Source organism: Tursiops truncatus, chromosome 8 (genome assembly GCF_011762595.2).
Source record: "Tursiops truncatus isolate mTurTru1 chromosome 8, mTurTru1.mat.Y, whole genome shotgun sequence".
Taxonomy (NCBI): domain Eukaryota; kingdom Metazoa; phylum Chordata; class Mammalia; order Artiodactyla; family Delphinidae; genus Tursiops; species Tursiops truncatus.
In genome coordinates, this window is record NC_047041.1 from 78,678,724 (window position 1) to 78,694,207 (window position 15,484).

Genomic DNA, 15,484 nt, shown 5'->3' on the forward strand with positions numbered 1-15,484 from the left:
TTTTAAAACATAAGAAATTGAAAGGATGACCATCTATAGGAACCAAAGCAAGACCCGGGAAAAGCTTCGCAAATGATATATGTTATATATGATGACTAAATTTCAAAGAAAATCTACATTTACAGTGAACTACTAAAGAATTTTTAGCAAACAAGCACCTAAAAATTGATTATATTTAGAAGAAAGGGTCAAGTAGATGTCTTAATATAAAACTGAAATCAGATGGAAACATCAAATCCCAACTGAAACAATTACCTGTGCAATTATATCCATTCAAAAAACTACGAAGAATTGGCTTAGTAGTGTGTTCAAAAACTTCCAATTGAGTTGAAGTTTCGTCAAAAACAGCATCGAATACAAATTTAAGGTCCTTATTTTGTCTCTTTGTAATATCTCGATTTATAGTTTTCTTTCCATGGAAAAAACTGATTTCTTCTTGCTTGGGATCAAAAACTAGAATATGCTTATCTACAACATGGACCACTTTATGGAATCCAGATGTCTTTTCTTTTGTGTTCTCAGGACGCACACGAACAACTACTTTCATGTGATGACACAGGTCTTCCTCAGTGACAGACATTGTTGATTATCTTGATTCCTTTGTTTATGTGAATGATTGAATATTTCTCTGAAATTAAAAAGTATTAATATTAATTCTACTTGTATGCAAAATAACTAGCATATAGTACTTATTAAATAAAGAAAGGTGTTAATTTTGTTCCACTCATCTGGTAAATGTTACTGGAAATCCTTGGTTCAAAACCCTCCAGTGGTTATCTTATTCAGAGTTGAAGTTCTGTTAATGGCCTACATTTTTCACCTCATGTCCTATTGCTTTCTTCTTCGCTCACTCTATTCCAGCTAACACACCAAGCACCCCAATCCTGATCTTTCTGCTAGCCATTCTCTCTATCATAAAGTGCTTTCCTCAATAACTACATGACTAACTCCTTCACTTCTTTCAAGTCCTGGCTTAAATGTTGCCCCTTCTGCCCACCCTTATTAATATTGCCAACCCAATTCCTAATCGCCCTTATACTGTTCTATTTTTCCCAAAGCACTTACCACCTCCCAACAAAATAGGTAATTTTTACTTATTTAGCATGTTTGTTGTCTACTTTCTCTCTTCTAGTTAAACTATAAGCCCTTTAAGGGCATTTTTTTTTAATCTGTTTTGCTTATCAATGCTTTCCAAGCCTAAAACAGTGCCTGGCACATGGTAGATACTATAAATACTTGATGACTAAATAAATTAGTGAATACTAAAAGGCTTTCTTTTTTTTTCTTGGTCTTAACTTTTTGATCCTAGATTATTTTCTGGATAGTTGAGATTCCTAAATTGTTGGATCTTTATTAGTTTATCCTTACTTTTCTTGTTTTTATGTGAGGTAGTCATATAGTCAGACCATACTTTTTGAACCTGCTGTCACTGATGTACCTTAAACTTACATCATTATAGAGCAGAGACTAGGATCTATATTCAGAGATTAGGATCTCTGAATACACAGTTGGGGGAATATACTATCTCTGTCACCTTCATACCTGGGCTAGCTAACTGACACATCCCTGGAACTATTTTTAACCCTATGGGTCTCTGAGATACAGGCAGAGATAAGCCTGGTTGTGTCAATTTCCACTGCCAAGAGATTTGCCGCCAAGATCACTTTTATTAAAAATAGCTCATAAGCCAAAGCTCTCCCTTCATTACCTTAATATGATTCTGAGAGATCCTTTCTTGTCCATTCCTGTGATCCAAACTAAAATAGTATCAGAGCCCTTGTGAAAAATCAAACCTAGCTTTTTGGGGAGCCCATACCTGTGATTTTATATGGTTTAGCTACAAAGTTTGAGTTGAAGTGGAAGCCCAGGGACTGACTAATATTTCAGAGATTTATCAAGTTTTTGTATGTGAGTGTCATTTAATATTTTGTATTGTGACATAATCTGATTACTTTCACTGCTGACATACTTCAGGAAATAGAAACTAGTGGGGCCATTGAAGTAATGTAGACAAGAGATGATGCTGTCAACTCAGAACAGGGTGGTGGTCAGATTTTGGATGTATGCTAAAGGTAAAGACAAAAGAATTTCCTGATAGATAGATGTGGGGAATGAGGGAAATGATTCAAGAATAACTCCAAAGTTCTTGGCCTGAGTGTTGGAAGAATAGAGTAGCCATCAACTGAGATAGAAATATCTGAGGGTAGAGCAGGTTTTGGGGGGAAGATCAGGAGTTCATTCTGGATATCTTGAATTTGAGATTTTTTTTTTTTTTGCGGTACACGGGCCTCTCACTGTCGTGGCCTCTCCCGTTGAAGAGCACAGGCTCCGGACGCGCAAGCTCAGCGGCCATGGCTCACGGGACCAGCCGCTCCGCGGCATGTGGGATCCTCCCGGACCGCGGGCACGAACCCCCGTCCCCTGAATCGGCAGGCGGACTCTCAACCACTACACCACCAGGGAAGCCCGAATTTGAGAATTTTAATCAACATCAGGTGGAGATGTCAAGGCAGCTGAAAGCTAACTTATGAAAGTAAACGCTGTCCTCAGAGTCTTAATGCCATTTGAAGCTTTTCAAAGTTTTTAAAGCTTAACGTTGTATTAAGATTTAGGGGGAACTTTTAAATCAATTGTGCTAAATACTGCTGATAGGCTAAGTACTTACTAAGAAGTAATCAGGGGATTTGGCAACATGGAGACAAACAAGAGCAATTTGGGGGGAATGGAATGGTAGGACAAAGGCCTGAATAGAAGAAGACTCAGATAGCAAATATAGGAAGTACTACTGCAAAAGTAAGCAAAGAAATGGTGTGGGTGGAGGGGGAAAGGGTTAAAAGAAGACATTTTGTTTGTTTCCTAAAGTGGAAGAAATAACAACAATGATAAAGCTAAAATATGTCGTAAAATCATATACTTTTGGAAAGAATTCGAATAAGGCCAAAGCAATCTAAAAGCAAAAGACACTGGACACAGCACCCCCTTTTCAGGACTCTGTTCTTCCCCAGAATTGGAACACTGAAGAGGAAAGGATGGTCATTTGGATTCTAACAGTGAGGTCCCACGTGAATTGCTACTCAGCTCTTTCTTCACCCTTGAGTTTCTGTCTAGCCAACCCCCACAGAGTACCTATACCCCACTTCTGTGACCTTGGACAAGTTACTCAGCCTCACTGAGTCTCAGGTTTCTCATTTGTATAAAAGGAATAATACCTAATAGCTGTTATGAAGGCTGAAGGAGATAACAATTATTAAGTGTATGAAGGCATTCAATAAATGCTCATTCTCTTCCTTATCTGCCCCCTTCCTGCCCCTTCTTCCCAAAGATACTGGTCCATCTTTTTAGTGTTTCCCAATGAGCTTATCACTGGCACTTTGGGTAGGACAATTCGTCCTTATTCGGAACTGTCCCAGGTATTAGAGGATGTTTAGCATTTCTGATCCCCGTCTATTAAAGGCTAGTAGAGTGTCACATTCTTTGTATTACCAAAAACTAACCTCTATACACTTTTCTAAAAGCTTTTAGAAATGTTCAACAAATGCCTTGATTTTAATGGATACACTTTTTTTTCAATGATAGATAAAATACACACAAATGAAATGGTTAAAAAAACATATATAAAACATCAGGTGATTATTTCAAAACAGATCTTAGGGGACCTCCCTGGTGATCCAGTGGTAGAATCCGCCTCCCAATGCAGGGGATGAAGGTTTGATCCCTGGCTGGGGAACTAAGATCCCACATGTCATGGGGCAACTAAGCCTGTGTGCCACAACTACTGAGCCCGTGCACCACAACTGGAGGGCCTGCATGCCACAACTACAGAGGCGACTCACTCTGGAGCCCGTGTGCCACAACTAGAGAGAAGTCCACGTGCTGCAACAAAGAGCCTGTGCACCACAATGAAGGTCCCTCGTGCCACAACTAACACCCGACTCAGCCAAATAAATAAATAAATAAAAAACAAAAAACAAAACAGAGCTTGGAAGGTATCTCGTTAATTAATTAATCATTAATTAATAAAGTTAACTGTTAAAATCCCAGTTCTACTACTGTAGAACAGTGACAGTGGGTAAGTTACTTAACCCCCTTGTGGTTTAGTTTCCTCATCTGTAAAGTGGGATTAGTAATAATCCCTACCTCATGGAGTTCTTGAGAGGATTAGCACTTAGAACAATGCCTGGCACAGAGTATGCATTACAAGTGTTTGCTATTACTGCTATTATTGTTATTATTACATACAGCTTAGTGAGGAAACATTGATAAAATGACACAAATATGCAAAGTGTAACTGTGACAAGTGCTATAAGGTAAAGGTTAACTTTGCTACCTAAGACTATAATAGGAGATTGATATTCTTAGAAAGCTTCCTAGAGGAATGACTGGAACTGAGAGCTGAAGGATGGATAGTTATTAACCAGGTTAAAAAAAATTTCAGGAAAGAAAACTAGTTATGCATTCAATAAATATTATTGAGTGCCTTCTATGTGCTAGGCATTTTTCTGGGTCTTGGGATAGATAGGGTCAGAAGTGTATGTGTGGGCTTGTATTTTAGATGGGCTAGTTGTGAAAAGCTTGCCTAGTGGGGTAACTTTTTACAAAGACTGAAGTGAGGGACTGAGCAAGTAAGAGGCTCTCTGGGGTAAGAGTATTGCAGGCAGCAAGTCCAAAAGCCTGTGGTAGGAAACAGCTTGTGCAGAGGACAAAACTGGCTGCATGGTGAATTTGCTTAAATCTCATTTTGTTTAACAGTTTAGTTTTAGATGATTGTAATTCTATCTAGAGCATCTAAAGAGATGCTCAGTTTAGCTTTGTTCAGTCCTGACTGCAGCTGGAGAGAAAAGGGAAAGGAGAGGGCTATATTAAAAAGATTAAACTGGATAAAGGTGGGGCCGGATCTAGAAGATTTGAATGTCAGATTATAGAGCTCAGATTTGATTTTAAGTTAAGTGGGAATTACTGAATGTAAAAATTTGCTCAATTATGTTCAAATATACTGATGTCTTCAGGGATTAACAAGGTTGTTCCTACATTAAAACATGATGACTGCTTTCTTTTCTAACATGGCCAGGTAAGAGATGGACATCCAGTTGATTCTGAATAAGGCACACAGAAAGGATATCCTTAACCATTTTTACTAAGAAGTGGCAAAAGAAAAGCCTAAATATTGTTACCTGTGCAATACTGCGTTGATTCAAAAATTCTTTTCAGATGACCATTCAGAAGACAGTATCACAGACTATGATCAATTTTGTCATATCTACTCTTAAGTGGTATTTGTTGATAGAATCAAAAAAGCAAGCTGGTAGGATTTCATTGGTGGGACTAAAACATTAAGGATAAACACTTCTAATGCCATTTTCATTATAACAGAAAGGTATTTGTCTAGTCTAGAGAGAGTACAGTATGAAAGAGAGTAATGAAGGGCTTTAGTGGTAATCTATAAAATGACAGGGTTAGACTATATGATATCTAAAGTCCTTTTCTAGCTCTAAAGTTCATGATTATTGCATATGATTAGAAAAGTGTACTAGAAAGTGACAAAACATAACAACTAATAGGACTGTATGCTTCTACCTTTATATCCCTCCTTATCTCTTGTAGCGTACCTGGTATATAGTAAGTTCTCAAACATTTGATTAATGAATAAATTAATTAATAAGTTATAAAAAGTAGACATGGAATTCAAGAAAGCAATATATCCATTTAGAGTAGAGGTAAACATGTATACTTCTCTAAGAGAACCAACATTATCACAGTAGAGTACAATGGTTGGCAATAACAAGAAATTCCAGTGAGGACCCCGAGGCATCAAAAATAGTTAAATAATGTGCCCAATTTCTTTACAAAATTAGGAAAGCGAGATCATGTTTTATGTTAATCATTGAAGATGGTTAAAACACTATCACTTAACAAGGGTAACATTCAATTTTCTGGGAGATTGACTCACATAGAAAAGCTCATTCTTCTGTTATGTTTAATGAAGAGGTGTTAAAACTAATTCTCTTCAATAGTTGCAAGTGAATATGAACCAAGTGGAACAGGCAGGCCCTTATCTTATATCTAGGTACTGTTCTCCCTAGATAAAGTTTAAGCCAATTAAGTCAAAGATTATATGAAAGTATAATAAATTTTACTTAATTCATTGATTGTATGTACTGATACCTTCTTCAAAAGCAATCAGATCATGTTATGGACCTCATCTTGTTCTCCTGCTCCAATGATTTCCCAGCATAAGAATAAAATGGAAATTCCTTACCATGTTCTGTGGGTTCTACATCTGTGGGTTCTGTGGGTTCTACCTCTCCATCCCTGTCTCCAAATGTTATCCCACCTCTCAATTATTGTTTCAGTTACACTGTCCTTAGTGTTCCTTCAACACCTCAGTCTTGTTCTGGCCTCATGGCCTCTGCACCTTCTCTTCTCTTTGCCTGGAAAGCTCTGCCTTCAGATATTTGCAAATCTTAATATCTCAGCTCATCATTCAGGTCTCTGTTCATATGTCACTTCACAGAGGCTTTCCCTATAGATTCCATTCAAAACTGTATCACCGTGCCCTTGCCTGCTGTATTTTTCTTCCTAGCATCTAGACTACTTGGAAAATATATTATTATTTGGTTACATAGTTATTGCTTATTTACCTTCTAAAGTGTAAGCACTATGAGAGTGTGGACTTCATCTGCACTCCAGAACCTAGAAGAGGGTTTGTCAAATATTTAGGATTTATTACATACTTGTTGAATAACTGAATGAAATAATGCAAAGTTTCAAGATATGTGTGCAAAAAACAAGTGCAGAATAGTGGACCTGGCATTCAAACATTTGTATTTTCAAAAGATATATACATATTTGTACATGCATGGGCTCTCTCAGGAAGAGAACAGAGGAAATTGATAATACCAGTTGCTTGATGATGGAAAAATATGAGGGTCTGGGTGACAGGCAGGCTTACTTTCTACTTTATATCCTTTTGTATTATTTGGATTTTAAACAAGTCTAGGTATTTTTATTTCAAAAACAAAGCAAAACAAAACAAGATTAAAATTTACCTTAAACACAAACTTTCATTTAGTAACAATTATGGAATACTTTCTCCTGAGCTCTTATTCTACAAATACAAATGTGCTAAGCAATTTACATACTTTTCATTTAATCCCTGTAACAATCCTATGACACAGGTATTATTATCATACCTATTTTATATAGAGAGAAACTGTAGTATAGACAGATTAAGTTAACTGGCTAAGTCACACTATTGGAAGCACAAGACGTAGAATTTGAACTCAGACTGTCTGAATCTAAAGCTCAAGTATTTAATCATCACTCTCCATGATGTAAATATATAACCCCCAGAAATTTTCTGATAGAAGTTAAACTATTTGCCTACCTTTGATAGAAAACCTCAGGGCCTAGTATTGGGGCCCCTGAATGAATGTTGAAATAAAACTGAAAATTCATGATTTCTCTGTGCTTGCTGGATAACACACACAGTTACCTATTCTCAGAAAATATGCTATTAATTGAGAACTCTTGGATTAGGTAGATATGGTGATAACTAGTAATAATGAACAACGATGATCATTTGGGCACACTCTATATGCCAGGCATTATGGTAAACATTTGACATTCAACATCTCATTCAATCCTTAAAAAGATAAAGTAGACTCTATTATTGTCTCCATTTTACAAAAACAGAGACTTAGCTTTAGGCTAAGGAATCTTTCCAAGATGACAAGAGAGAGTAAGTGAGAAGCCAGAATGCCAATCCAGGTCCAAATCCAAAGTCCATGTTCTTAACAACTCTGGTCTATTGGAATCAAAACAGAAGGCTTTCAAACAATGGAACAGAAAGGTCATATAAATTTTCTTGAATGTGTGGAGTAACACAGTTATAAATGATTTCTTAAATACAAATTCAAATCTGAATTAGATTCAGATTCAATAAACATTTGTTAGGACCAGGAACTATCCTCCACTCTATCATGTATAGTCTCTATGCAACTTAAACCTCTTATTGGAAATAACTTGAGTGTTAGAGCCACTGCTTCTATTCACCTGTAAGCATCAAGGAAGAACGAAAATTTCAAGTGGGGGGAAGGGCAGCACTGACATCTGGGCTATTTTTTCCTCCTAGTTTTCAGAGTTCATAGCATAAAAGTCATTTTATTGTGTACCTTAATTGATTCAAGGTATATTTATAGTGGGACAAGATACATTTTTGAAATGAGAATTTTGTGTACTTGTAAATACTTATTTAGTAACAGAGGAGGAGACAATTACTACCGTTAAAGGCAGATAACCTTTGTGTACCGAAATACACAATTCTTACAAAATAGTAGAAACTTAATAACAAGCAGTATCTAGCCTTTGGATCTTACATTCTCCCACAACAAAGTTCATAAATACCTCCCAAAATCCAAGGCGGTGGGGGGCACTGACTGTGGTAGAATAACACTATCAACTAAAACCTGTAGAATGCCTAACACATTCTACCCGATAATAGTTAGTAACCTAAACTATACGTTATACAGCACAATTATTCAATTCTGGTCAAATAATCTCATAGAGTAAACAGCAGTCAGCCTTGACTTCTCTGAAACTGAGTGCCTAATGAGCACTCCTCAAGGCGAACGAATCTCGCAGAAACTAAGAACAGACGGTAGAACTGATTCTCAGTGCTTTAAGTCCCTTTCATTTGCAGAGCACTTTGTCAACCAGTATCTCTTCCATAGCTCATCTGATCCCCAGCAATCCCGTTAGTCAGTGCTGGCAGGTCTTATTCTGATGCTACATTTGGGGTCTGGGAAGGTTCCCAAGTGACCTTTCCCAGGTTAACGCAGAACCTCGCTGGACAAAAAGGTTACAAGCTGGTGAAACAAGGCTCCTCTTGATAGTTAAGCCCAGAGTTACATTTACATCTGTGTCTGAAACAAAACACTCTGAATTTGAAGTCCGGAAGGAACTTTACACTGTAAGGTGCCAGACAGTTAAAAAGTGTTCTGCCAAAGTCTGGGAAAGGGGCCAAGATGCCCTTTAAAACTTCCGACTTCCTGAGAATTTCAGGCAGGAGATCCCTGACCTTCCTGCTGAGCAGTCGAGGTCTCCCGATCAGGCAGAGCCATATTCTAGTGGGTTCTCGAGTTCCTTCTTCCTTTCACTTTCTCCACTGGGACCCTAACCAGGCCCACCCCTGTCCTCACCCCCACCGCCCCACCTAACGCTTCCGTATTTGTCAACAAGCCCACTTGGTCCTCTATCCCTGAGGCGGCGGGACCCCTCCGCTTCCTGCGAGACGGGTCATCCGAAAAAAACGTCCCCGAGACGAGAGTTTTCTTCTCTTGCCTTTAACTCACCTCAGACCCAGGAGAGGTTACGGAGACGCTTCACTTCATTGTCCGCCTCTCGGCGATTCAAATTCAGCCACGAGATTCAAACCCAAGCCTGCTTTCTCAGAGCCTCGTTTCATTGGCTGCCGTCTTCGTGACGTCATCACGCCGGACGTGGCCGTGGCGCGCTGCAGTTTGGCGCCCGGCGTCTCAGCGGCCCCTTGCAGTGGAAGCTACCTTGCTCCGTGTCACCGTGGCAACTCGCACGGCAGTTTCCGGAGGCGTTGGCCGAGGTGGGCGGGGCTAGGCCGGAGCTGCCACCTGGGATCTTCAGGCAGACTTCAGACCGTGGGCGCGGGCTCCGGTCCCAGGGTTCTGGGTGTGAGTGAGACGGGTGCGGGCAGGGGTTGGCGGTGCTCTCTGCTAGGGGGAGAGGCGGAGCCTGTTGGGTGTGGATTAATGGGTTCTGGGTATTTGTTTTCTCCTTTTCTCTATTGAGTAGTGAGGCCTCCAAGACACAGGTCCCATAATCTGGAAGGTATAGAGACATGTTCTCTCCAACCACTTTCAGTTGGACCGAACTGGGGTCAATTCGCCTCAGTTAATTGAAAGTTCAGGACTTTGGTTTGAGGCCCCAGGCTTCATTTCTCAGGAACCCCAGACCTACTCCCTTAGTGCTGACTCTGAAACTATTTGTTGTATGGCTGTTTTTTACATTTCTTTCTAATGATGGCGTTATAAAATAAATTCATTTAAATTTATTGGCTTAGTTCATTATTGGATGCAATGGGCTTTTAAGCCTGGGTTGTAGGTAGTATTTTAGAATGTACACTTTAAAAAGAAAAAAATACCTGGAAATAAATGGGAAATGTGTTCGCTAAGAGAATTCATCTTTTATTTATCAGGATATTTTTAATAGTATGATCTGAATTTTATTGTTCTTTATGTTACTATTGTTGTATCCATTCGTTCAGCAGTTATTGATTGTAGATTTTAAGGACATAATAGCACACAATTGAGTCAAAATCCCTGCGCTCTCAGAGCTTATGCTCTAGTGATTCAGCATCACCATATATACAGGATGGCACAACACCAAATGCAGAGTATTATAAGTGAAACAATGTAGGGGAAACGCTCATATTATAGACATTTATTTCCTATTGAAAATCAGAAACACTATGTATTGTATATGATACATATTATAAGATTCTTTCTGAACACTGGATAGAGCATCAATAAAGCTACTAATTGCTGGCTGTATTACATATATCTTAGCTAATGAGACAGTGATTTGTATGGTGCTGGGTTTGGTAATAAAATTGAGAAGCCTTTTAATTTTATTTCAATATGCACTCACTCTATAGTACTTTACCTTTGATGTCCTGGACATTTATTAATTTTATATATGTTATCTGGTCACTTAATTTTCAAAACAGTCCATGAGATGTAGATACTATTCATTTTACCGAAGAGAAAACTGAAGTTTTCAGAAAATCTCTAAAGGAAAATATTTCTGTTGAAGGGTACAACCCAGCGAACTCGGAATGGAGTCATTTGTTTCTGAAGTACTTTCTAGATTAAGTGATATTAAGATGCTATCTTAATGTAGTCTGAAAATAGGCATATATTACCAATTTCTTGTAAATGTGCACTGATCATTGGTGAATAAGTAGAAGTGTTTAAATTTCGTCGTTTTTGATACCCACATTGTATAAGGTGGACTAGTCTCACAGGTGTTTCCACACCTAATCTAAATGCTTATTTTACATTTAACTTTAAATTCTGCCTTACACTTGCCATTTAACAGTGTTCAGATTTTGAAGTCCATATTTTTAAGGAATTGTAGATTTACTATGCCAGCTGGCTTCTCTTTAGTTTGGCAAGACATTAAGGCGTACAACAGAAAGGACAAGAAATTGGCGTATTTTGTAACGAAACGAAGGGAAAAGAACCAAAACTTTCCAAACACGTAGTGCTAAGGAGACAGAAATTCCCACCTTTTGTTAGAAATTAGAGTATACTAACTGCCATGTTATTTAAAACATAGAAATTTAACATAGATTCAGAGTAAACTGAAAAGAGTGGAGAGAAAGATAAAATGGAAAGTGAAATTTGAAGTTTCATTAGACATTAAAAAAAAAAAAGTAAAAGTGAATTTCAACCTGGTAATGCTAGGGACTTAAATCCCGCACCTCCCCCAGGAGCACCATTTGGAACCCCGAGCTCCTGAGGCCCTTTGGCAGCTGGGGCCTGGAAGCAGCGGAACCAAAGGCAGACGGTCCTCTGTTGCTGGGGCGGACGTGGGCCCAATCTGTCCGTTCTCGCAAGTTTCCCCCAGGGCTGGGACTTGTGCGGGAGGCAAATTCAGGTTCTCTGTCACCGTAGTGGTCGTCGCAGGCCCGAATTAGAGGCCAACTGAGAAATCTTCGTGCCTCAGGTGAGGAGAAGGTGGCCGAGTCCCGGGAGCTCTTTTGGAGCCCCCCCTCACCTTTGGGAGAACTTCTAGGGGTTGCCGGATTCACCCAGCACAGAGGAAACTCGCGCCTCTGCTCTCCCGCTTCCTCTCAACACTCATTCGTCCTGAGTTCAGAAGTTTCTAAACAGTTTCCCTTGTCAGAGTGTGATCCTTACGCAGAAGAATGGATTCTAACTTTTTCTTTAGGACCTCTTTCACTTTCTCTGTGTTCGGGTGCCAGCCTCCAGGTCGAATTTTTGGCCTTAGGAATTAAATTTCCGAAGGGTTTTCTCTGCAGGGGGAGCTGACTGCAATGACGGTAATTGGTAGCTCCGTTGAGCAAGTAGTTTTCAAAGGTATCGCTCACCTTTGTGTTCCCACATTTAAAAGAGTAACCTGGCTAATTCCGTGGTCTCAGTTTAAATTGAATTTTGCTGGCAGAGAAAAGTTAAGTGGCTTGCCTAGGAAACCACAGAGTTGGCTGTAGAGTTTAGGTTTCCTGATATCCTGCTTCTTTTCTGTGAACAGAGGGAAGTTAAACTATCTTAAATCGTCTAGGGGGGCTAGTTCTTAGTGGACTGTGGAAGTGCTCTGGGTTATCTGGTGGGATATGGGGCTGCAGAAGAGAGGGAAGGAACTCCCTTTAGAATTTGCCCCCTTCCATTTTTAGGGAGGTATTCAAAGACACAACCAAAAAGGAAGATTAATTATTGAGTCCTTTTCTCCGTGTTTACCCACATTAGTATCCAATTAGTGTATACTAAAATCTAGAGGCTTTGTACCTTGAATATATTTGAGTAAATACAAAGAAATTGAATGCAGAAGAAAATTAAGCGTTGTTGAAAGAAGCATTTTTTTTCTACCCTATTTGCTTTTTCCTGTGTGGTTCTGATTCTGATATTGGAGTTGATGGGCTTTTTATTTGTTTGTTTGCTTGTTTTTTTAAAAAAATCAAAATCTGAACATACAGTATAGATTGTTTACATATATTGGATAGGCAAAAGAATCGAATAAGTTATTGGTTGTATTGTTTAAATACTCCATATTCCACTATTTAGGGCTGTACATCGTTCTTGTGTCCTCTGTTGGGTGCCCCACAGTATACTGTATTTCCAAGTGGAGTAGAACCAAGCAATAACATATTGGCTCCTTAGAAAAAATGAATCTAATTCATGGAATACTACAAATACCTAGTCATAGTGTAATCAAAGTGTACCATTCAATTACATGAGTGTATCAAATAGAGCCAGTGGGCTGTGTTTATAGCATATAGGTTGAGAGAAAAAGTTCTGGGGATAGAATGCTGATGTTACAGTTCTAGCTTTATGGCTCTCCAGCTTTGTGACTTTTCAGCAAATTACTTTTCTGTTTTCCTCATCTACAACATGGAAATAATAATAGTACCTACCTTTAAGAGTTGGGGTAAGGATTGAATGAGTTTGTACATGTAGTGTGCTTAGAATAGTAAGTGGTACTTAGTAAGTGCTCAATAAATGTTAGCTTTTATTTTGAAATATGTTAGAAATGCTAAGTTAGAGCATAGCTTTTATTTTGAACTATGTTAGAAATGCTAAGTTATTAGAGCATAGTTTGGCTTACTTTTGTAAACTTTCTGGAAAACATAAGGCATAATTCATAATTTGGCTAGTTTGTTATTGCTGAGCATCCAAAATCTTACTTAAAACACTCATTAAAAATTTTTTTTTGCCATATTTTTTCTGTGTCAGATTTACAACATAATTCTGTGAATTACGTCTTTGGTATCCTCAAGGTTACATCTTACTGATATTATACTGATATAATATCAAATATGTATTTTTATTTATTTTCCAGTCATTACATGTGATTGACTTTTCAACATTATTCTTCATTTTCTAATGCAAAAGGAAGGGAAGGCATATTTAATCAAGATTTATGTTTCATAAATATTTTGAGAATGTGGTTTTTGGTAGGGTCAGTGAGACAAGTAAAATTTTCTAAAGCAAGGTTAATTCTATAGAATCTGGAATTTATCCATCCATTCTTTTATATTTTTATTTTTTCCAGAAAACACGTATTAAGCGCCTAGTGTGCATCTGATTTCGTGGATATAAAGGTGTGGTTCTTACTTTTAAATAACTCATAATCCATGAGGAAGGAAAAGAGTAGTGTTAAATTGTTATTTACTTTAATAATATCAAAAATGTTGCTTGCATCCAAATGGGTAAAGAACGTAATGTTTTCAAAAGGTATTCTGTTAATACATTTCATAAATTACTTTTTTCCTCTCCATTTTAAAGAATTACAGATTACAGAATAAAATGGAGCAAGTAAGAGAAAGCGAAGGAATGTATCAGTTATTTACTTGCTTTATTGGGGGCATGGGGCAGGGAGCAGATAATTAAAATGATATGAAGTGCCAAAGTGTGTTCAGTGGAGTGTTTATAAAGTTATAGTTTAAAATGATATGTATTTCACTGATATAAGCCATGGTGAGATGATTTCGTCAGAGCATATCCATGACAAATCTGTAAGATTTTCATAGACTGATAACCTTTTCTTTTTGGTTGTACATGCATAGTCTTTTTTCAGGGACAATTTTTCAAACAAAGTTAAATTGAAAATGAAGATTTAGCATTATGAGAAAAACAATTAGAAGACCTTGAAATAAAAGACTATGTGAACCTAAAATAAAATAATGTTTTTAATCCCTTTCAGAAAAACGATGACTGATTAATCAATATTCACATCTCTGATTGTTAAAACATTAATGGTCTCAGAGCTTATCAGGCCCACATTAAAAACTGTATTTTCAGATAGTTTCTGGGGTTCTCTTGGGTTCCTCGCTTTGCATAAGGAGGGTAGTTATCTTCACTTGTCTGAGATGATGAGTTTTACATATTTTTCCTGTGTTAAATATTTCATACTAATTTGCTTTCCCCCAAGTATTATAAAATTCTTTTGAAAAAAGCCAACAATCATGATATTTAAATTTTTTTTCTAGATTTGTTGATCTACAGAATGCTTCAATACCCATATTTTTGTAGAATCTATAAAAAATTTCTTTCGTGCTGGTTGGAATCTGGCATATTTAATTTGGGTGTCTGGCCAAAAAAAATACATGCTACAGCAGAAAGATATAATGAATATGAAGCCCAGGAGCAAACAGATCAAACTGGAGCTCAGGAGTTACAAGGCAGAGATTCTGAAGTGATGACTAAATTACATATTCCAGTGATGGTGGATGAAGTTGTTCGTTGTTTGGCACCACAAAAAAGGCAGGTAAGTTGGTTAGTTTTATATTTTCTAACACTTTTTAACTGAGATATGATTCACTTAATATTCACAATTTTAAGGTGTACAATTCAGTGTTTTTTAGTATATTCACGAGCTTATGCAATTATCACCACTGTCTAATGCAAGAACATTTTTATCATCTCAGTAGGAAACCCCATACCCATTAGCATTCACTCCCCATTGACCCCCTTCTTGCCCCTGACAACCACTAATCTATTTTTTGTCTATATGGATTTGTCTAATCTGGACATTTCATATCAATGAATTCATACAATATGCAGTCTTTTCCACCTGCCTTCTTTTACTTAGCATGTTTTCAGTATTTATCCACATTTTAGCGTTTGTCGGTACTTCATTTCTTTTTATTCCTGAATCATTCCGTTGTATGGATACGACTTTTATTTTTTTTATCCATTGATCAATTGATGAG

The 15,484-nt window shown here is 37.7% G+C and overlaps 2 protein-coding genes across 10 annotated transcripts in view; one reads left to right on the forward strand and one right to left on the reverse strand.

Moving 5' to 3' along the window:
* The window catches only part of KIF18A (kinesin family member 18A), an 80,320-nt gene extending 70,753 nt beyond the window's left edge, over positions 1-9,567 (reverse strand). The window contains exons 1-3 of one of the 2 annotated variants that reach the window (XM_073808723.1): positions 9,351-9,567; positions 6,639-6,690; positions 256-628 (exon numbers count right to left, since the gene is read on the reverse strand). In XM_073808723.1, coding sequence (XP_073664824.1) covers positions 256-580 — 325 coding nt within the window. In that variant the 5' untranslated portion in view covers positions 581-628; positions 6,639-6,690; positions 9,351-9,567. The remainder of the gene's footprint in view (positions 1-255; positions 629-6,638; positions 6,691-9,350) is intronic. The other variant, XM_019948502.3, reaches the window with a different exon arrangement.
* METTL15 (methyltransferase 15, mitochondrial 12S rRNA N4-cytidine) overlaps positions 9,507-15,484 on the forward strand; it is a 247,242-nt gene continuing 241,264 nt past the window's right edge. For 2 of the 8 annotated variants that reach the window (XM_073808728.1, XM_073808725.1), the window contains exons 1-2: positions 11,629-11,760; positions 14,762-15,039. In XM_073808728.1, coding sequence (XP_073664829.1) covers positions 15,002-15,039 — 38 coding nt within the window. In that variant the 5' untranslated portion in view covers positions 11,629-11,760; positions 14,762-15,001. Of the gene's footprint in view, positions 9,617-11,628; positions 11,761-13,824; positions 13,874-14,761; positions 15,040-15,484 lie in introns of those variants that run through there. The other 6 variants (XM_073808726.1, XM_073808729.1, XM_073808724.1 and 3 more) reach the window with 6 other exon arrangements.